Here is a 22,458-nt window from a genome sequence, read left to right as displayed (position 1 = left end):
GCGCAAATGAGCAAATGATCAAATGAGCTAATGATCAAATGAGCTAATGATCAAATGAGCAAATGAGCAGCCGAACTGATGAACACCCCTGTGCTGTCCCTGCATCTCCGTGTTTCTTCGCTTTGGGGCCCCCTTCGACTGTTACATTTTATGCTCCTTTTGAATACTTCCTTTCACATTGTCCTTTCCAGGAGGTAAACCCATGCTACACATTTTTCTGTAAAGCTCCCTCTGCTTTTGTTCATATATGGACAAGTCTATGCACATTTTCTTTTCTAAGTTTATGGCTTCTTCATTTTGTTTGTCTACTCTTCTAATCAGTGTAATGTTTTCCCTGCACTTATCGTAATCCTAAGTAATAAATGGAGGGGGGACAGGGAGAAACGTAAAATGTAAAATGTGAAATGACGGTAGGAAAAAAAAAAAAAAAAAAAAAATTAAATTAAATTAAATTAAATTAAATTGAAAAAATGCAAATATAAATAAACAGGCATAAATGCATATATAAAATTAAAAAACATAAAAAGAATCAGAATATTAAGCATAGTGAACAAGTGCACATACATATAAAAAAATATATATATACTAAACTGCGAAAAAGATTAGCAAATTTGACGTGTGACAACATGCGTACACACGTCCTCACAAAAGTTCGCTAAATATTTGCCTTACTTGTACATGCAAAAAAGCGCTTGCTCTTCTAAGAAATATTTTTATGAGGGTATCTTTCTTAATAATATACCTACTACAGCACTCATCCGTTGCCCTGCTAGTTTCCTCATCCATTGCAACGCCTTTTGTTTTCCCCTCGGTTTGCTCTTCCTCGTTGCACTCCTGACAGCTGCTCTCGTTCTCATAGTAACTTAGTATGTCCTCTAGGTTTATTAAGTTTTCTACAATTATATTACACTGGTTGATGCAGTCTGAGTACTCCTTCTTCTTGTAGTGGTACAAAGACAAGTTAAGGCGAAGGCTCAGCTGCATATCACGGTTCTTCTTCGTTGGGTAACCTAGCACGGAGACGAAGAAAAGGAAGACGTAAAAAGAGATAGCGTAAATGAAAAAGAACATAAAGATAAAAATAAAGATGAAGAAGGCTAATCACATACGTGCATTAGCAGGAAGCACGAGCTGGCGATATGTACCACACTTATCAACAAGTACTACTCTTGTGTGCAATTGCACAGCTTATATATATATATATATATATATATATATATATATATATTATATATATATATAATATTTATTTATTTATTTATTTATTTAACCTCTCATTGAGTATTTAATACATTCCTTCAATGCCTGCCGCCATATTGCATTAGCGTCTTCGATTTCGCCCTTAAAAATGCAGTATATGAAAAAAAAAAAAAAAAATTGAGCCTTAAATTTGTAACACATACATATACCCCATAGGCCAATACTTATACTCATACATATAAAATATCTTCACCACAGTCGCATAGCTATATGCTCACAAAAATTATGTAACAATTCAAACAATTCAAATGAAGCGTGGATAGACTTTCCTTACATTTGCCCATTTGGTATTAGCTTCTTTTTTCAAGTCCTCTGGATCAAGGTCTTCCGACATGAACATGGTCAGGTAAAATTAATGTTTCGAAAATTGGCACTTAACGGCTGTTTTCTTTAGTTAAAACTTAAATATTCGCAGGGTTGATACGTGCATATGTGCATTTCGTGTTCAAACACACTCTTTTCTCGAGAGGGATACTTCTAAACATACATTATTTGGATGGAGCATAAAAGAAGTAAACAAATTGGGAGTAACAAAATTGAGAGTAAAAAATCTGCAAACGAGCAAAATTCCAAAGTGAAATATTCAGAAAACAAATCCAAGGGAATACTCAAAAAGCACAGTTTTTTATCTATACTATTTAGTTAGCTCTTCTAGCAGATAATTCTAAAAAGGTGCAAAATTCGAGAGGAAATATATCAACATGATATGTAAAAAGTACAATGAAAAATAAACTCTTTGCACAAATATATACAAGCAAATAGTCTAAAAGGAATATTTTTTTTATTTCATTTCTCTTCTTTATTTTTATTTTTATTTCTATTTTTATTTCTATTTTTATTTTTATTTTTATTTTTATTTTTGTTTTTGTTTTTATTTTTGTTTTTCCTTTTTTTCCTTTTTTCCCTTTTTTTTTTCTTAACTGTATAAAGTTTTATAACGAAAAGTACGCTTTTGAGTGTTCACAGTAGACCTATTTTCATATATGTACATGTACATATTTCATTTTTCTCTTTTCCTTTTCTACTTTTAACTGAGCAAAGGCCTTATAACGCGGAGATACCATATTCTTCTCCTCGAAGGACATTTCGCTGAATGTTCGTTCGGAGTTTTCGGGGGCAAAAATGTTATCCCTTGGGGGTAAAGGAAAAGATGAAAAGGAGCATATATACGTATATGTGTGTGCGTGTGTATATGTGCATGTAAGTATGTGTGTATATATATATGTATGGGTATATATATGTATGGGTATATATATGTAAGTTTATATATGTATGGGTACATATGTATGTATATATGCGTGTGAGGGGTATATATGTAAGTACTTTTACGCGCACGTATGTCTAAGTTTATGTATATATAAATGAGCATGCAACTTCCTAGTACACACACTCATGATCGCATTGGTTAATAAAAAAGAGCAGAAAACAAAAGATCAACAGCGCTTATTTATTTTGTTTTATTATTTTTATTTATTATTATTTTTTATCTTTTTTTTTTGTTTTTTGATAAAAATTTCAAACCAGCCGAAGCTATCGGGGCCTCTAGGTCCTGAAATGGTTCCCTAAAGAAAAAAAAATAAAAATAAAATAATTAAACGAATTAAATAAATAAACAAATAAACAAATAAACGAATGGACGAATAAACGAATGGACGAATAAACGAATGGACGAATAAACGAATGGACGAATGAAAGAAGTGAGGCGCTAATTAGAAGCATGAAGCGGAGCCACAAAAATGGCAGAGTTATGTAATGCTACAATTTAGCTTCAGATAAAAAGGTATTACATATATATACATATATATATATATATGTACACCTTAACACAGGCATAAGAAAAACGCTCTTTAGAAAAAATAAAATAAAACGAAGAAGAATAGAACAACAAGAAATAATGGCTCATAAAACACAAACGCGTTTGTACTTTACCTTAGTAACTCCTTTAAAAGATCGTGTTTGTGTCCCGTTACAAATTGAATAAACACAGATCGCATGGCACTTGTAATTCTTCGTTTGAGAAAGAAGAGGGAAATAAAGGAGTGATAATATAGTAGTTCTTGTATACGTAAAAGTGCGTATGCAGCAGTGTACGTATATGTACGAGTGCACACACGGCAGTGTACTATGCAAAAAGCTGCTTCTCCATTTTACCCAAAAAGTTACCTGAAGTTTCGATGTAATGTCTACTATTCCTTGTGATCCGAGGCACTTTTGCATCCACTTGCTGTTGAGGTGAAAGAAGCAAATAGGGTAATGTGTATGGTAATGGGTATGGTAGTGGGATATGGTAATGGGTATGGTAGTGGGATATGGAAATGGGTATGGTAGTGGGATATGGTAATGGGTATGGTAGTGGGATATGGTAGTGGGATATGGTAATGGGTATGGTAGTGGGTATGGTAGTGGGATATGGAAATGGGTATGGTAGTGGGATATGGAAATGGGTATGGTAGTGGATACGTGTGTGTATATGACAGGCATAAGCACGCGGTGAAGAGAGCAGGCGGAGAGAACATATTCGAAAACACAAATGAGAAAGATAAACGTGTGGTCATAAGCCTGTCGCTATGAACGTGCAACTACATGCAGTGATAAAAGCAACCACTACTGGTATCTCTCTCCCCCTTCTCCCTTTCTGTGTAATGCAAAAAGCTGTACATGTATGGTCCTGGGAACTCATTCAAGCAGTTCAAGTACAATCCTGTATCATCAGTTATAACAAGAAATTTCTTTCCCTTTCCTATATTTTGTTTTTCCAATATTTCGTATGCTTTCTGTGCCTTATTTTCATTTATATTTACAATGTCATTTGATTGTATCTCGGTTACTATATAGGGAGGAAAAAAAAAAAAAAAAAAAAAAAAAAAAATTAAATTAAATTAAAACTACTTAGCAGAGTCACTGTGAACTAGTCTCTACCGAAATTACCCACAAACACTCTTTGCCGTTATCTTTTCAAAAATGGGAATGTACAATTTTGTTAGTTCATACGCATAGATCAAAGTACATCACAGCTCCAAGCTCAATCACTTAACTCGGCAAACAAATAGAAGAAAAAAGAAAAAACTTCATATATATATATATATATATATATATATATATATAATGCAGCAACTGTGAAAATAGCTAACGGTCAACGTCCACAAACTCCACTTTCAATTCATCCTTCATTAATCTTTCAAATTCCAGCCTTTTATTTTTATTCCCAGTTACTAAGTAAATATTCATCGTCTGATACATTTCCCCAAGATACTGCTATATTACTTTGTGTGTATAGGGAGAAATCCCTGCGCAGTTTTTTTTTTTTTTTTTTTTTTTTTTTTATGTTTGTAGAGATGTAGCTACGTGAGGGGGAGACAAGCTGCAAAATGAAAAGGAATAGTAAACGATACGAAGTGGTAAGCTAAATGGCATGCTAAACCAAATAATGGGGTTAACTAAATGGCGCAGTGAAACACAGCAGAGTGAAGAAGCAAAAGAAAGAAACAGATATTGTAAAACTGAAGTTAATTAAAAGGGACTACTATGGAAAAGCGTAAATAAAAAAAGGGAATTTTTATTCATTCAAAAAAAAGTGAAAGAGGCAAAAAAAAAAAAAAAAAAAAAAAAAAAGTCATTGTTGTTGTTATGAATGTCAATTTATATGTACATTTAAATGTTGATATCAAACGAATGAGCAACTCAGTGCGTTCATTATGGCGAAGGTGCTTCATAAAATTTCTAGCACGTGAAATGCATATTTACATATATATTCAAATACACATGAATAACATATGCTCCCAAATATAAATCTTTCGTTTCCCACCCTTATTTTACTACATACGCATAATCGAGAATTAATATAAATATAAACATAAAACATGTTCGACAGCCTCGCGTCTCGATATTTTGGAATGATTTATTTTAAAATATATACCCTTTTTCAAAGTGCTGGTGTTACATTTCGTTTTTGTTTGTACAGATATTACCCGTAAAATAAAAATCACACAAAAAAAGAGGGAAATATAAGAAAAAATAGAAAAAACATGAACAATTGAGAAAAAACATGAACAATTAAGAAAAATAAGAAAAAGTTTGAAAAAAAAAAAAAAAATAGCCATAAATAAAACACAGAAAATTAGAACGAAAAATTGTAACGACAAAATGTCAAATAGTTAAAATGGAAAGCAGAAAAAAGTAAGGTAAAAACAACGTACGTTCAATGATCGAAAATCGAGCAAACAAAAACTGCAAAAACGTACGTTCCAAAAAAAGGATTAAAAAATAAAGGTGTGAAAAAAAGGATCGAAAAAAGGAGGAACGCCCGCACATCAAGGGTCACCACCACCCATGGTGAATTTAAAAAAAAAAAAAAGAAAAAAGAAAAAGACCTTCTTAACCTCTGTAGTAAAGTGGACAAAACAAACACATGAAAGGGGATGAGAAGATATATTTTGTTTCTCTTTCAACACCCCTCCACACATACACACACAAGTTCCGTTCAGTACTCCTGCTCGTCCAATAGTTGCGAAAAACAGTTTATATTCGAAATGGTCTGCTTGGCTGAGGCTTGACACATTTCACTTATGCTTTGCTTGTATGCTAAATAATTTTTTAGTTTTAGTGTATTCAAATATATGATATATATATAATGATACAAATACCAAGTATTATATAATATTAATAACACAATTTTTTGATCCTTTTTGTATTTTTTTTTTATTTTATTGTTATGTTTGTACATCTCAGTGACCAACAAACGTAGTTCGTCCTTCTTCTGATTTTTTTCTTTTTCTTTCTTTTCAAGTTTTTTCTTCTGTGCTCCTATTTCTTTTTCCTTTTCCTTCTTTTCTCCCTCAACAACCTTGATCTCCTCATTCAGTATGTTGATCTTGTCATCCCACCTGCGCGAAGCGGTAACAAAAAGGGCGAAGGCCATGGCATGAGCAAAGTGCAGAATGAGCAAAGTATAGAATGAGCAAAGTACAGAATGAGCAAAGTACAGAATGAGCAAAGTACAGAATGAGCAAAGTACAGAATGAGCAAAGTACAGAATGAGCAAAGCACAGAATGAACAAGAGTGCAATATGAACAACAAACATAAAATGATGGGCACTCTGGACAATCGAAACACGCAGAACTCGTGTTATTTTCCCCTTCCGTGCACTTACTCTCTAATGGACTTGTATATAACCTCGGACTTTTTCACCATTATATCCGTGTTAATGGTCCTAAGCTGCGCATTGAGCTTAGTGTAATGCTTTTGGTAGGCACCTATACGCATGCTACATTTGTTAAGGAGAGTATTATATTTGTGTATGTTCTTGTACACTTGACCATTCTGATGAGTCGCTAACTTTTCTATTTGTTTTCTTCGTTTCTTTATTATTTCTAAAATTTCCAAAAATACTGATTGACTTAAGTTGTCATCATCTATTCGTACTTCTTCTGGAGCAACACCCTTTATACCTATATTTTTATAATTATTAAACTCATTAATTTTATTTTTAATGTCAACATCCTCTTCATCACTTGAGATGTACTCATCATTAAAAAGTTCTTCTTCATCCCGTCCACCTGCTACACCCACTACATCCGCTTCTTCCCCCTGATCATGTACATTCTTCTCATCAGCAAAATTGCCTTCTATTTGATCAGTCATGCGGCCATCCATACTATCATCATGTACTCTACTTTTTTCCTGCCATTCCTTTTCGTCATAATCATGGATCATGCCATTACCAGCATCATCATTGCGCGTGTAATCTCGGTTCTTATACATCATATGGTTATTACTACCGTTATTCATGTACGAGAAGTCCTTTCCATTGTTTCGAAAAGTAATTCTACTTCCTTGCATATCTTTCTTCTCATCAATAATGAAATCTTCATCCATCATTCGTTTTACGCTTTTTCCAAAATTTGTTTTCTTATTCCATTCCCTTTTGGACTCATCTTTGTAGTAGCCCAATGCTCCAACTCCTCTGTTGTAATACTCACCATCTTCGTTACCATAAGCATTACTGTTATTTGCACTGTCCTTGTACGGATCACTGTATAACTGCTTCTTCTTCATGGATCTTTGTGTAACATTATCACTATCGCTAGTATTGTAGTTGGGGTTATTATTAGTACTATGCATCATCTCATTGTTCAGTAACACACCACTAGCATTACCACTACCACTAATATTGGTACGAAGCATACCTCCTCTGCTGCTAATTCCAACATCGCTAGCATAGTTTGCATCATCCTCGTAGACACCCACAGTTTCTGTTGCTGCCTGATCAAAGAAGTATTTGTATTTCTCATTCAAGACCTCATTCACTTTGTACAAATCGACATCTCTTCTTCTATCACCTAAACCACTTTTTTCCTTACTTATAATACACAATTTGTTTTCATTACAAATATTATGGTTAAACATGGTTAGACTACTCTTTTCCTTTTCCAATAAAAGCGAAAAATTGTCATTATCTACTGTTATACTAATCTTGCTACTCAATAGTTCTACAAGTATCAAATCGTTTACAATTAAATACGTCAACTCATTGAGAATTAAACCAGTATTTTTATTATATTCATTGGAAAGGAGTTCTAAATTTTCAACTAATGTATTCATAGTTTTCAATTTATTATACATAGTATTAAAGCTATCCAAATAAAATTTTTGCAATAATATAAAAAAAGATAATTTTCTTTTATCTCTTTTATATAAACCAATATTCATTCTTACCTTGTTCAATTCATCATTCAAGCATTTCTTTATCGAAGGAGTTTCCTCAATCATTTTTTCAATATGTATTAATCTTTTTCTATAATTACATACATTTAAATGTACATATTTATGATTTCTCATAATTTTTTTCCTTCTCTTTTCTATCTCTTCTAACTCTTCATATAATTTATCAATCACAGATACGTATTTGTTTGACTCGTATTGTAAACTGATAAAATCATTATAGATTACATTTACAAACTCATATTCCTTTTTCAAATCGTTGATTCTTTTTTTCATCTCATTCATCTCATCTATTTTCCTTTTTAATATATCAAATATGAAATTTACGTTAGCATTACTTAACTTTTTAGAAATATTTTTATACAATTCCACTATTAAATTATTCAAAAGACCAAACTTCCTCAAATGAGATACGTAGCTAAATAGGTAACTCATGTGGTCGTATATTTTTGAATCTCCATATAGAACTACCTGATAGTTATTACCACTCCCATTATTTCCACCAACGCTATTACCAGTTCCGTCCTTCTTTGACTCATACTGAATAACAGCACTAGTACTACTACTATTAGCCACTCCTTCTCTTGTGTTAATAGCCTTTTTTCCATGGATAACTCCTCCATCCTCCCCACGATTACTACTATTATTCCATTCATTGGCAGAAAATCGTTTCTCATCATACATATAACTCAGTTTACTATCGTTTGGGAAGTTATACACGTTTGAGTCGTTGTCATTATTGCTTAAGTAGCTCCTATCCGATGAAATGGCGTACTCCCTATCCCGCTTATGCGTGTTTCGCTCTGTTGGTGCGCTTTCATTTGCTAACCCGCTATCCCCTTTTGCTTTATTTTTTTTTTTCCTTTTCTTCCCCTTGTTCTTTTCACTCTTCTTGTTTGCTTTCTTCTCTACCCCTTTTCTAATATCCTGGAAAGATAGCGTATTTATAAATTCTGTCTTTTTAATTTTGAAATGCTTTAGGTTCATAATAAAGCTCTGCTCGATAATAAACTTTTTCAAGTATATCAAGATGTGCTCATAAAAACAAGTCTCGTTAAATAAATAATAAAGTAATGTATTTAATATGTTAAAACGATATATATAATTATAGTAATCTCCTTCAATGCTACAAATAAAATTTTTATTGTTCTTTTTAATTAACATCGTTTCTGACATAAATACTGAGTTTTCGACATTTTCTTGCTTTTCATTTTCCCCATATATTTCGTTTCTTAACCTGTCCACCGACTTACCCCCATCCGGGTAACTGATCATCGCGTTCGTACTTCCGTTACTGCTACCTCGGTTATACTCATCACAGTGGTTGCTATACATATTGGAGTAGCTGCTATTGTTATTACTCTTCTCATTACCGAAGCGATTGCTCCTAATACCGCCATCACTGCCAATATCGCCAACACCACTTCTGACCTCGTTCGACATGCCGATATAATTGTTGGGGTTTCGAGCACTATTTCCACTTTCACCTTGCACGGTCAGGGAGGATATCATTTCATTGATGTTGGGTATGTAAGAGAGTATAAGGCAAGCATATACTTTTATTTTATAATTATCTATATGTGCACATTTATATATATTTTGAATCATTTTTTCATTGCAAAGGATTAACAATATTTGTTCGTTTATTCTTCTTATTTTACGAGCATACTTCTTTCTACTATCACTCAGCATCTTTATTTCCTCCTTTATTGAAGAAATAGTCTTTTTACTGTTCTTATTCAAATACTCAGAATTGTTATTACATGTACTACTATTAGATTCGTTATTCCTCCTGTACGATGCCGATTTCTCCTCATACTCTCTTTCGAGATAGTATATGTCGTTCTTTATATTCCCTGATTCTATGCTAAAATCTTCTTCATATATCATATTCTTTGTAGAGACTAAATCAAGGTCTTCCTTAAATGGCACGTCCTTATTGTTACAATTTCTGCCATCGTTCACAATGCCACCACTGCGTTTGTTCGTACTGCTGCGTTTGCTCGTGTTACAGCTTTTGTTTATATCGCTACTCTTGTTTATATCGCTACTCTTGTTTATATCGCTACTCTTGTTTATATCGCTACTCTTGTTTATATCGCTATTCTTGTTTATATCGCTACTCCTGTTTATATCGCTACTCCTGTTTATATCGCTACTCCTGTTTATATCGCTACTCTTGTTCATGCCACTACTCTTGTTCATGATATTCTCCTTCTCATTTTCCTTTTCGTTCTTCTTTGTGCTACTGTAATCACTTGAGAAGGAATACAATGATGAAATGCACGAACTAGCCGTAGATGCAAAATCTGCTACTCCGTTTGTACATTCCTTTCCCTTTTGCTTCCATTTCGTCTTTTCATTACTTTCATTTTGTGGACTGTGTTCGCGTGAAAATTGATTCTCTATTTCTTCGTCGTTCTCATCTTCATCATCTTCCTCTTCGTCGTTCTCATCCTCATCATCTACATCCACGTCCTCTGCTTCGTACTCATTTCCACTTTCATGATCGTCATCACTATCACCCTCGTCATCGTTCGGACAATAGTTGTTGTTGGGACTATGGGAATGGTTTCCCCTCTTTTTATGCGCCGATTCTTTCATGTACTGCTTATTATTATTACTATGCTTATCGTAGGCACTATCATCATCTTTGTCATTATCTTCGTCAATGTATTTGTACTTACCGTTGTATGTATCTCCGTATTTGGAAATGCCCTGTTCATCCTCCTCCCCTATACAGCTGGGTGTATATTCCCTTCCCTCTTGTATTCTTTCCCTTCTAGAGTGCTCCTTGGATCTATTTTTCTTTTCATTTTTGCTTCCTTCCTTACTGGGTTCTTTTTGTCCCTCAGATTTGTACCTTTCGCCTTTGCCATCTTCAATAGCAAACAACTGTTTGTTGTACACATTTTTTTTATTCTTCTCATTCATCATCATGGAGATCATGTGTTCGCTACTCCCAATGAGTTGTTTCCCTTCCTTTCTATTCGTTCCGTTCATTATGTTTTCCCTCTTTAACTTCTTCATTTCGGCTAAGTGTTTTTTCCTTTTTAATTTAATTTTTAACGTATTCTTCATCATTCTAAACTTGTAATTCCGTTTCAGTAAGAAGAACTCACTAATACCAATGTTTATAATGAATAGAATAAACTGTAAGATAATATCGTTATTCGAAAAATCTGCGCATTTTATTTTCTCTTCATAGAAGAGATCCTTTTCCATTGGATTACCTTCAATGGTATATTTTTCCAAATTTTGTATATCATTTAAATTTAAGTCATATTTTATATTTTTATTCTTAAGCAATAAATCAATGAGTCCATTCAACAAATGAAAATTCTTTTTACTACAAATGATTTCTATTAATTGGTAATCTACACTTTTTAAATTATATATCTCTGTTTGGATTAAAAGGATAGACATTTTTGTCTTTAGTATAACTTCTTCATCATTTATCTTTTTGTTTATTATTAACAAAGATAGGATAATACAACAGATTATCTGAATGTTAATATTCTCACTATCATACATATAACCTAATATTGTTATTCCCTTGTTATTACTATTATTCTTAACTAAAAAGAAATTCTGTATTTCGTTTAAATGTATGGATGACAGCAATAGTAGAGAAACTAGTATATATATATTAAAGCATATGTTCTCTATATCTTTGTTTTCCTTCCTTTCCTTCTTCTCCTTCCGCTTATTTAGTATATTAAATATGGCACAAATCTCTTTAAAATTGTATATCCGTAGGTATTCCAAAAACACGTCATTCCGCTTGTCCACAATTCGAAGAATAGCCTCCGACGACGTTTTCAACAGAATCTCATTTATGCTTTCGCCTATATAGGGTGGGATAAAAAAAAAAAAAAAAAAAAAAAAAAAAAAAGTACGCTCAGTTAGCACTACCAACACAAATGGTACTGCTAACATGGATAGAATTTCTAACATCACTCACCTTTTAAGTTTTCGTGGATAATTTCAATGGCAAATTTCATCAAAGAAACGTTTAACAAATTTTCCGGTGTCTTGGTATACGTCAAGTGATGAAGGAAAATATTTAAAATGAAAAATTTTATGTCGTTATTTAAGTTAACATTTTTCTTCAAATGAAAAAGAAAATTTATTATATCACACTCAGCACTTTTTATTGTATTATTTCTTGACATAAATAAAATATAATTTATTTTTTTCAAAAATTTCTGTATATTAATTAAATCGCTAATTTGTGTACACATCAGTTTAAACAAATATTTCGTTATGTTATCCAAACATAAGAACTCGTAAAAATTATCACACAGATACACGACCCTGTAACTCGAAATACTCTTCAGAAACTGCTCTAGCTTTTGCCTCCTCCTACCAAGCAAAAATATATATACAAACGTAAATGCACACGAACGTGCATGTATACACGCAAACGTTACTCAAACACATACACACACAATCATTGGCATGCAATTCACTTCTCCTCCTCCGCTTACTCTTCAACGAAGTTATAGTTCAGTCTTCCAAACACCTTCTTTGATGGCAACACACTTATCTGTACAAGATATATAACAGGAAAAAAAAAATATAATAAAATAAAACTAATTGTAAATAATAAGATAATAATCACATGCTACAGGACTGTAAGATTTTTCATATCCCTTCTCCCATTTTTTCATTATTTCATTTTTATATTTTTCCCTTATTATGCTTTCCCCATTGATGTTCTACTTACCTTCTCTAGACACTCGCTAAACTTGTCAAGGAGCTCATTCTTTAGTTGCTCATAAAAAAGGACAAAGTCGGAAAATCTCTTCTTCAAAATTTTCTGACTGTTCAGAACTTTAAATTCTAGGACGTATTCCTACATTTGGAAAAAACAAGACGAAAGAGATATAAAATATGCGTGTATGTTATTATGTATATGTTTGGAGAGTGAGGGGGGAAAAAAAAAAAAAAAAAAAGAAAAAAGAAAAAAAAAAATGTGCGTTTCCATATCCTGTATCACACTACAATCACAAACACGCAAAAGTTAAAATGCATATGTGTATGTATGTACATATATATATATATATATATGTATGTTTCAATATATGTACATCGAAATACATGTGTACACGCGTGTACATGTACTTGGCCCAGATGCCTTTCTTTCAACACTCACCGTGTAACTGTAAAAACGTCTTTTGACATCATTCGTTCGGATAATATTAATAATAAGGTTATCCTTAAACTCGTACGATGAATACGTTTCCATGTTCTTTTTCGATGTTTCATTCCTTCGCTCTGTTGATGAGTTAGTCGTTCAGTCGCTCAACCGTTTGTTCGTCTCACTTTTACTATTTTGTTTTTTTCTTCTTTCCTTCTTTATTTTATTTTATTTTTTTTTTTTTTTTTCACAAAGAAGTTTTTAAAATACTCATAATTTTAATTCATAATTTCAAATTAAAAACGATTATTTACATATATACTCACACATATGTATATAAACACATGCACACACACATGCATAAACATTACATTACATATACATATATATATATAATATATATATACATATAAATTTGTTATAATTTAAAAATACCCACAAAAAAAAAAAAAGAAAAAAAGGAAAACGTATAAAAAAAGGAAAACGTATAAAAAAAGGAAAACGTATAAAAAAAGGAAAACGTATAAAAAGAATAAAACGTATAAGAATAAAAAGAATAAAACGTAGCAAAAGAATAAAACGCATAAAAGCATTAAAAAGAATAAAACGTAGCAAAAGAATAAAAAGAAAAAGGAGCAAAACTGAATGCAAAATGCACTAAATTTTAAAAAAGCATTATAATGAAATAATATTTTTTCTTTTCTTTTTTTTTTATTTGTTCCGCTGTCTTTATATCTTTATACTACGCATTAATTCGGTGAAATATAAACCAATAAAATTGTATGCATATTGACATATACATATATTGACATACACATATATTGACATACACATATATTGACATATACACATATTAACATATACGCATATTAACATATACGCATATATGCACAAACACATATTACTCATGTTTTATGTACATATATATATGTATATATACGAATAAGTGTGCACGTGCACATATACTTGCATATTTGCAGTAATCGCACGATAACACACTAGTAGTTCTGCGCTAGTCAACTTAACGAACAAAACTATTTTGAGTTAAAAACATAAACACGAAATGGTTGAACTGAACTTATAATAACTGTACTAATCCAAACGATTAAAAAAGTGTTCACAATGTTAAACATATGTGTAGAAAATTCTACTATGTCATCATTGGAAAGGTAAAAAAAAAAATAAAAATAAAAATAAAATAAAAATTAAAATGAAAATAATAATAAAATAAAAATAATAATAAAATAAAATAAAATATAAAACAAAAATTAAAAAACAATACAAAATAAAATGAACCCAGAATTTTTAAGCAATACACTCACAGTGCAAGGGGAAAAAATCAAATGGACTGAACAAAAAAAAAAAAAGGCTAAAAAGGTAACGACGTGCCAAAATAAACACATGAACAAAGTCATAAAAAAGTATTCATATATATATATATATATATATATATAACACGCCTATCGGATAAAAGTAAATATTCCGTTATAAGAATTTTCTTATAATTCGTTCTTCTGCCAAACGTTTACACTTTTCTAACGATACGTCGTTTTTTCGTAAAATGTACCATCACTTTGCGTTAACAATATTCATATAGTTTTAAATATGATAAAAATTATTTTATGCTGCTACGTCATTGGTCATGTAGGTAAGGCCATGCACACACATATATATATATATATATACATACCCATGCAACATATATATGTAAAGACGTTCGTTCTGATGCGTTCGCTCTAATTCGTTCGTACTATATCCTTCCCCTCAAACCACAACAAAAACGCGCTTAAAAGAAAAACAAAGTAACTGTAATTTGATAACTTAAACGAAAAAATTGCAATGAATATTAACATACAAACATGTGAAGCATACATATATACATACATACATATATACATACATACATACATATATACATACATACATATATACATACATACATACATATATACATACATACATACATATATACATACATACATACATATATACATACATACATATATACATACATACATACATATATACATATATACATACAAAGATACCTAGAATCATAAATACGCGTACATACCCCTTCGCACAAGATATATACTCCTTTGGCAATACGTAAAAGGAAATAGTTTACACCTAAAGCGCAAATTTTACGATGTATTAAAATCAGCTTTTTAAACTGTTCATACGTAAAAATAATATACATACATATATACTTATATATATATATACAAATATGTATATATATTTGTAATTTTAAAATAATAATCTACTAACAAAATTTCGGCTAAAAAAATTAAAAACAAAAAAAATATATATTTGTTTACTGATATAATTCGACAAAACAAATTTCTTACTAATCAAAAGTTCCAGGTTATATATAAATGACGCATAAGAACGCAGATTGACCTTAAACAATAGCAAACGAGAGCGGTAAACATATGGTAGATTTTATATGTATATATAAATATACACATAAACATATATATAATCATATATATATATATATATATATATATATATATATATACATTTACGTACATAAATCAATATTATACATATAACGACAGGTGGGGGGAAAGAAAACAGTTAAACGCTGCCAATGAAAAAAAAGAAGTCCAGAAAGGAATCAGAGTTCGTTGTATAATACAAAAATATTTATATTTATATATATTTATATTTATGTATACATATACAAACTTCGTTGTAATTTGAAAAGTTCAATGATACAACTCTCTTTTTTTTTTTTTTTTTTTTTTCCCTTTCAGCATAGCAAAACGGTAATATATACAAAGTACAAAATATATTTTAAAAACTTCGTAAAAAAAAATTGCTATTCTTCAAAAATTTTAATCTACAGTTAAAATTATTTATTTTATTTTATTTTATTTTTTTTTAATGCATACATGGGCGTGGAAGGAGTAACATCAAGTGAAATACTCTCTTTTTTATGTACATATGAATACATGTATATATATATAAGCATATATGTATTTATATGTATGAATATTTACAAATTGAATTTCATTTGTGAACGAAGAGGGCTATCTCCTTGTCAGAACGGACTATTTTATTTTATTTATTTATTTTTTTTTTTTTTGTTAAAAAAGAATATTATGGTCCAATCCATAGGAGAAAAGAAAATAAAGTTATATGTATAATTAAAGCATATCACTATAAAATAAAATAAAATAAACAACAGATCATAAATACAATACATATATCATCATATACATTGTACATGTACTATTTAGGGCGTATGCACTCTTTCTAATGTACATAAGAAACGCTCATTATTGTTCCCCCTTTTGCAATGATGCTAAGTGGGTTAATATATATCCAAGGACAGAAAAGGAACTACTTTACTGCCATAGTAAGTCGGAGGGAGCACTGCATGGCTAAATGTTTGTATATGTACATGTGCGAGTAGCTACAGGAATGGCAACTTTATCTTTCCAATATATGGCATAAGCATATGAGTACATGCATGTAGGAGTGCATTCGCGTATGAGTATACTCTTGTATGAATACATGTGTATCTGAGTGCATTCGTGTATGGTCGTACATTCGTGTATGGTCGTACATTCGTGTATGGTCGTACATTCGTGTATGGCCGTACATATGTTCATTTATGCTTCTACGTATCGTTGCGCCCGCACATGTATAGAACTATGCACATGAAAGTTCATATTTCATTTTGCCATAACAATAGGATCGGAAGTTGAGAGAAATTCCTTATTTATCACGTTATGTCATCCTTGAAAAGTTTAAGAAGAAACCAAGATTTATGTCTGAATGTGCAGGTAAAAAAAAAAACAAAGCTACATCCTCTTAGACGTTACGCTGTTCACACGAACACGCGCATGGGTGTGCTGACTGTGTACATATAAAAATACATAAACGTGGGTATTTACATGAACATTTAAATATACATTTGCCCGTACATATATAATTGTACATGTGTACTGCTGGGGTACGTGATCTAACATATGATGTGGTATTTCCCCTGATCGCGAAGGTACCCCTAGGAGAGCATACGGTTACAACGCATACGACAAAATTCGGTTTAAGCCTACGTTCAATCCTTATGTGAAATTGAATAAAGACAAAAGATATAGACTTGACAACTGGCAATCGAGGTGGGAAAAAAAAAAAAATAAAATAAAATAAAATAAATAAACAGATAAGAAGACGAAAAAGCATACGAAAAAGTAGACGAAAAAGTAGACGAAAAAGCATACGAAAAAGTAGACGAAAAAGTAGACGAAAAAGCAGACGAAAAAGTAGACGAATAAGCATACGAAAAAGCAGACGAAAAAGTAGACGAATAAGCATACGAAAAAGTAGACGAAAAAGTACGTGGATAAGTACACGAATATCCTCATTATCAAATGAATAAATTAAAATGTACGCTTCTACTTATTTGCATTTAAGTGTATATTTCTCCACCACCTCTGCTTCCATTCCATATTGCATATTTTTACTGCAACGACTTTTTAGAGATACTGAAAAATTTGATCCGTTGAAATGTTATGTAAGGGGAAGTCGAAAAAGTTATGACATACCTTTTGCCATATTACCTACAAAGGATGAACTTGGAGCATTCCATCCACCAGTGTAAAATAAAAATAAGAGAAAAAACGTTGACATAAAAGTAATTGCAGTATAACTATAGATATATATGGCATGCTTAAACCATTAGCACCTTGCTCATTCGTGGAGTATTCTGTGCTTGTACATACAAACCGCATAACGGAACACCTCAACCGTATTTTGTTTGTACCATTTTATTTTATAATTTATTTGTAGTATCACTTTATTTTATAATTTATATGTAGTATCACTTTATTTTATAATTTATATGTAGTATCACTTAATTTTATAATTTATTTGTAGTATCATTTTATTTTATTATGTATATGTAGTATCATTTTATTTTATTATTATTTTTTTTTTTTTTATTTTCTTCTTTGCAAAAGACTGTCAGGGAGATACAAAGCAGACATTGAAAAGCAGTACTATATGCACGGTATGCACGGGGCGTATTTACATTTGCGATACGCACACTACGAACGATCTATGTGTGCCCCTAATACATGGCGGTGTAGTTATTAATAGTTATTCGTTATTCGATGTTACGTTATGTTCTGCGCTTTTTATATGTTCCTTTGTGCAATTTTTTTTTTTTTTTTTTGTTCCCACGTGTAGACTTGCCATGGGTATGGCACAAGAATTTCTACACAGGGACGAACCATTTTTGTGATAACATGGTTGTTGGGAAAAAAAAGTGGTACAGGAAAGATCAACAAAATCAAAAGATGATGGAAGCGATGAAGAAGATTAACGACTTGGTGCTGGATTACAGGGAGGTGCGTAATAAAACAGGATTAGTAGAGAAGGAAAAGAAATAGAACAAATGTTCATGTGTTTATGCAGCACTTGTGTTTCATTTTGTTTCATTTCGTTTCATTTCGTTTCATTTCGTTTCATTTCGCTTCATTTCGTTTCATTTCGCTTCATTTCGTTTCATTTCGCTTCATTTCGCTTCATTTCGTTTCATTTCGCTTCATTTCGTTTCATTTCGCTTCATTTCGTTTCATTTCGCTTCATTTCGCTTCATTTCGTTTCATTTCGCTTCATTTCGTTTCATCTCACGTTGCTGCATTTTTTTCTGCACCCCTCTTTTAGGAATGCAAGAATAAGAAGAGGTACAATTTCTTAGAAAAGGTGGTAAGCACCCTGGGGGAGGAAATTGCACACAAGCACATAAGAAAAATAAAAAACATTCAATTATGATGAACACTAATATGAATATAGTTAATATGGGGATAAACGAAAAAAAAAAAAAAAAAACAAAGCAAAGCAAAGCAAAGCAAACTTCTATTATGCTGAAATTTTTAATGAGTGTTACGTACTTTTATTTAATTTATTTTCCTTCCTTGTCAGCTCTCATTTCGAATTTATGTCTTAATAATATGGAGAAAAAAAAAAATAATAATAATAAATAGTAATAATAAAATAAAGAAATAAAGAAATAAATAAAGAAAGAAATAAATAAAGAAATAAATAAAGAAATAAAGAAATAAAGAAATAAAGAAATAAATAAAGAAAGAAATAAATAAAGAAATAAATAAAGAAATAAAGAAATAAAGAAATAAAGAAATAAAGAAATAAAGAAATAAATAAATAAATAAATAAATAAATAAATAAATAAATAAATAAATAAATAAATAAATAAATAAATAAATAAATAAATAAATAAATAAATAAATAAATAAATAAATAAATAAATAAATAAAGAAAGAAAGAAAGAAAGAAAGAAAGAATCGAATGAAAAGAAAATAATATAATAAAAAACAAATTCACTGAAAAAAAAAGTAAATAACAATAATAGTATAAGTAAGAGTAACAATAACTGTAACAATAAATGATGATTTGTGTTTCCCTTCAAAAATGCATAAAGCAAAGGCACACGACCCTTCCCTCCGGTAAGTCCTCGAGTTTTTTCCTCTACATATATACCTCTTACTGCGTATATGTCGTGCTCACATATGTACGTGTGTGTGTTTGTATATGTGTTTGTATATGTGATTGTGTGTGCGTTTGTTTGTATGTGTACACATGTACCGCACCCCGCGCGGTAGACTTATTCCTCCTTGCGCAAACCTCCTATGACACAGAGCTTTAGACTTCTAAAAAAAAAAAAAAAATTAAACGAAAATTGAGCAAAAATTACACATCGGTTTGAATTTTTTTTCTCCATTTTAATGCGTTCTCCAATCTTTGTTCGCATCAGTGATCATTCATTTTTTTTTCCAATTTTTTTTCCAATTTTTTCCAATTTTTTTTCCATTTTTTTCCATTTTTTTCCATTTTTTTCCAATTTTTTTCCAATTTTTTCCAATTTTTTTCCAATTTTTTCCAATTTTTTTCCCATTTTTTTCGTCTTTCACGTTCAGTGGCAAACTCACTTGTTATCGAGATATAAGTTAAATCCTTTCAGTGCTTTGTTCAAGTTTTGTACGTACCTAAAGTGAAAAGAACCATTTTAAAAGAATTGTTAGGAAGCACTTCATCACAGTTACAAGCGTTTCATGTGCTTCACATCTTAACTGCTTACCTTTTGGACTTGAACAAATTCTTGTAGTAATACTTTATTGTGAACAAGATGAAAAGAAAGAGGCAAACCATCAGAGGCGTGTTGCTGAGGGTTTCAATGATCTAAAAAAAAAAAAAAGTCCAAAAAAGATTAAAAAAGAATTAACGCTTTAAACGGGCATCTAAATAGTATATAAAACAGACATACACACACGCCTCTCTTCATGCACAAATGCCATTCCCTGTAATTGTATTCATTACAATTTTGTAGTTTCTAAATTTGCACGTAATAAAAATAAAGACAGAGATCAAAAGAATTAGTATGCTAATGCGAACTGCGAAAAAAAAAAAAAGAAAAAAAAATAGAACAAATCGACGTTTTCAAAAGTTTTCACTTCATTACTTTTGCAAACTTGTAAGTACAAACGTGTTTACAAACGTGTGTACAAACGTGTGTACAAACGTGTTTACAAACGTGTGTACAAATGTGTGTACACAGGTTGCCGCATTATTCAATATTTTATCATTTACCCCTTGATCGTATTTCAATTTCTTTGTAATGCTTGTAGTTACTGATGGCAGATATTTCAAATCTCATTAGGTCTACAAAGGGGACGAGATTAAAGTCAACAGTCTAAATGGATATCAGATAGAATAATACTCAGAAAAAAAAAAAAAAAAAAAAAAAAAAAAATAGTCCAAACATACGAATATCATCAACATATAAATAAATATTCACTACTTTCCATAGTAGTTGTAATCTTCTCTTATTTTTTTATTTTATTTTATTTTTTTATTTTATTTTATTTTTTTATTTTATTTTATTTTTTTTTTTTTTTTTTTTTTTCAATTTTAATGGTTACCTTCTTTCTGATTTTGATTTATGTTTACACAAGTAATTGGGCATGTTGCATATGACATTTTTTTTTTTTTTTTTTTCGCTACATGGTTAAGAGGTATATAAAATGATCATACGAAACATCTCTCTTTGCAATATTCACAAAAACAATTGCAGTTATTTATGGTTTCGCTTCATTCTTCTTATTTTCTCTTCTTGGCATTTTGCCTTTTCCCCTCCGTACTTTATACTTCAAGCCAGGTTACGTTACCAAATAAGCAGAAAAAAACAAGCTACTAAAACAAAGTGGACTAAGCATAACAATTATAGCAATTCACACAAAAGAGAAGGAAAAATTATTTAAGAATGTCAACCCAACTGGCATTAACTCAAAAAGCGAAAGTCGATTCGGTACGTGTAACATATGTACTGTACGCCCCATAAACTTTCCGCGCTAACGGAAAATAAAACAAAAAAAATATAGTGAAAATGTATAATATATATAACACAAAAATGATAACGATAATGTAACGATAATGATAACGATAATGATAACGATAATGTAACGATAATGATAACGATAATGATAACGATAATGTAACGATAATGATAACGATAATGTAACGATAATGTAACGATAATGTAACGATAATGTAACGATAATGATAACGATAATGTAACGATAATGTGATGATAACGATACTGAAACGATAACGACAAAATAAAAATAATAGAAAATACAACACAATAAATCGCTTATCCCTTTTTTATTTTTGCAAAAATGGGGAGGAATCAGGTGTAAAAAGGATGAAATAAAAGAAAAGGGAAAAAAAACATTAAAGTAATATATATAGTTATTATTTTAAAAACACTCAAGCTAGGCAACTGGGAAAGCGAAGAGTCGAAAGTTAATCAGCATACGTTGCTCGACGAATGGAAGAAAAAGTAAAAAATAAGAATAAAAATGAAAAAAAATAAAAATGAAAAACAATAAAAATGAAAAAAAATAAAAATGAAAAAAAATAAAAGTGAAAAAAAATAAAAATGAAAAAAAATAAAAGTGAAAAAAAATAAAAATAAAAAAAAAAAATAAGAATAAAAATAGGAAAGAAAAGCTTAAAAAAGAATAAAAGTAAAAATAAAAAAAAAATAAGAATAAAAATAGGAAAGAAAAACTTAAAAAAGAATAAAAGTAAAAATGAAAAAAAAAATAAGAATAAAAATAGGAAAGAAAAACTTAAAAAAGAATAAAAGTAAAAATGAAAAAAGATAAATAAAATAACAATCGCTACAAAATCCAATGGGCGAAGATGCAACATATGGGAAATCAACTGCCAATATTACGAGATATATAAAAAAAAAAAAAGAAAAAAAAAAAAAAATGGAAAAAAGAATATAATGCGG

General features: G+C 30.5%; 5 protein-coding genes across 5 annotated transcripts; 1 reads left to right on the top strand and 4 right to left on the bottom strand.

The window, feature by feature from the left end:
* Positions 1-141: 141 nt before the first annotated feature.
* On the bottom strand, positions 142-1,600 carry MKS88_000985 (tetratricopeptide repeat protein; the record flags this gene model as incomplete). Its single annotated transcript, XM_067219635.1, has 4 exons — positions 142-351; positions 673-1,010; positions 1,272-1,341; positions 1,535-1,600. The coding sequence occupies 4 exons, from the start codon at positions 1,598-1,600 to the stop codon at positions 142-144; spliced, it is 684 nt and encodes a 227-aa protein (XP_067075351.1).
* A 294-nt stretch (positions 1,601-1,894) lies between these two features.
* On the bottom strand, positions 1,895-4,500 carry MKS88_000984 (Ham1-like protein; the record flags this gene model as incomplete). The annotated part of the gene is made up of 7 exons (XM_067219634.1): positions 1,895-1,924; positions 2,256-2,391; positions 2,782-2,822; positions 3,190-3,267; positions 3,424-3,484; positions 3,844-4,087; positions 4,392-4,500. The coding sequence occupies 7 exons, from the start codon at positions 4,498-4,500 to the stop codon at positions 1,895-1,897; spliced, it is 699 nt and encodes a 232-aa protein (XP_067075350.1).
* Positions 4,501-5,740: 1,240 nt separating this feature from the next.
* MKS88_000983 (phosphoinositide-binding protein) lies at positions 5,741-13,232 on the bottom strand (the record flags this gene model as incomplete). The annotated part of the gene is made up of 6 exons (XM_067219633.1): positions 5,741-6,143; positions 6,411-11,829; positions 11,946-12,346; positions 12,472-12,530; positions 12,711-12,839; positions 13,140-13,232. 6 exons carry the CDS (start codon positions 13,230-13,232, stop codon positions 5,741-5,743), a joined length of 6,504 nt encoding a protein of 2,167 aa, XP_067075349.1.
* A 3,199-nt stretch (positions 13,233-16,431) lies between these two features.
* MKS88_000982 (uncharacterized protein) lies at positions 16,432-18,914 on the top strand (the record flags this gene model as incomplete). The annotated part of the gene is made up of 7 exons (XM_067219632.1): positions 16,432-16,491; positions 16,831-16,921; positions 17,137-17,257; positions 17,619-17,735; positions 18,098-18,147; positions 18,327-18,487; positions 18,807-18,914. The coding sequence occupies 7 exons, from the start codon at positions 16,432-16,434 to the stop codon at positions 18,912-18,914; spliced, it is 708 nt and encodes a 235-aa protein (XP_067075348.1).
* Positions 18,915-19,764: 850 nt separating this feature from the next.
* On the bottom strand, positions 19,765-21,137 carry MKS88_000981 (uncharacterized protein; the record flags this gene model as incomplete). Its single annotated transcript, XM_067219631.1, has 6 exons — positions 19,765-19,810; positions 20,090-20,146; positions 20,239-20,339; positions 20,478-20,551; positions 20,748-20,819; positions 21,080-21,137. The coding sequence occupies 6 exons, from the start codon at positions 21,135-21,137 to the stop codon at positions 19,765-19,767; spliced, it is 408 nt and encodes a 135-aa protein (XP_067075347.1).
* Between the last annotated feature and the right edge of the window lie 1,321 nt (positions 21,138-22,458).

The sequence above is a fragment of the Plasmodium brasilianum genome, chromosome 3 (assembly GCF_023973825.1).
Source record: "Plasmodium brasilianum strain Bolivian I chromosome 3, whole genome shotgun sequence".
Taxonomy (NCBI): Eukaryota; Apicomplexa; class Aconoidasida; order Haemosporida; family Plasmodiidae; genus Plasmodium; species Plasmodium brasilianum.
This window is presented reverse-complemented; position numbering and strand designations above follow the sequence as displayed.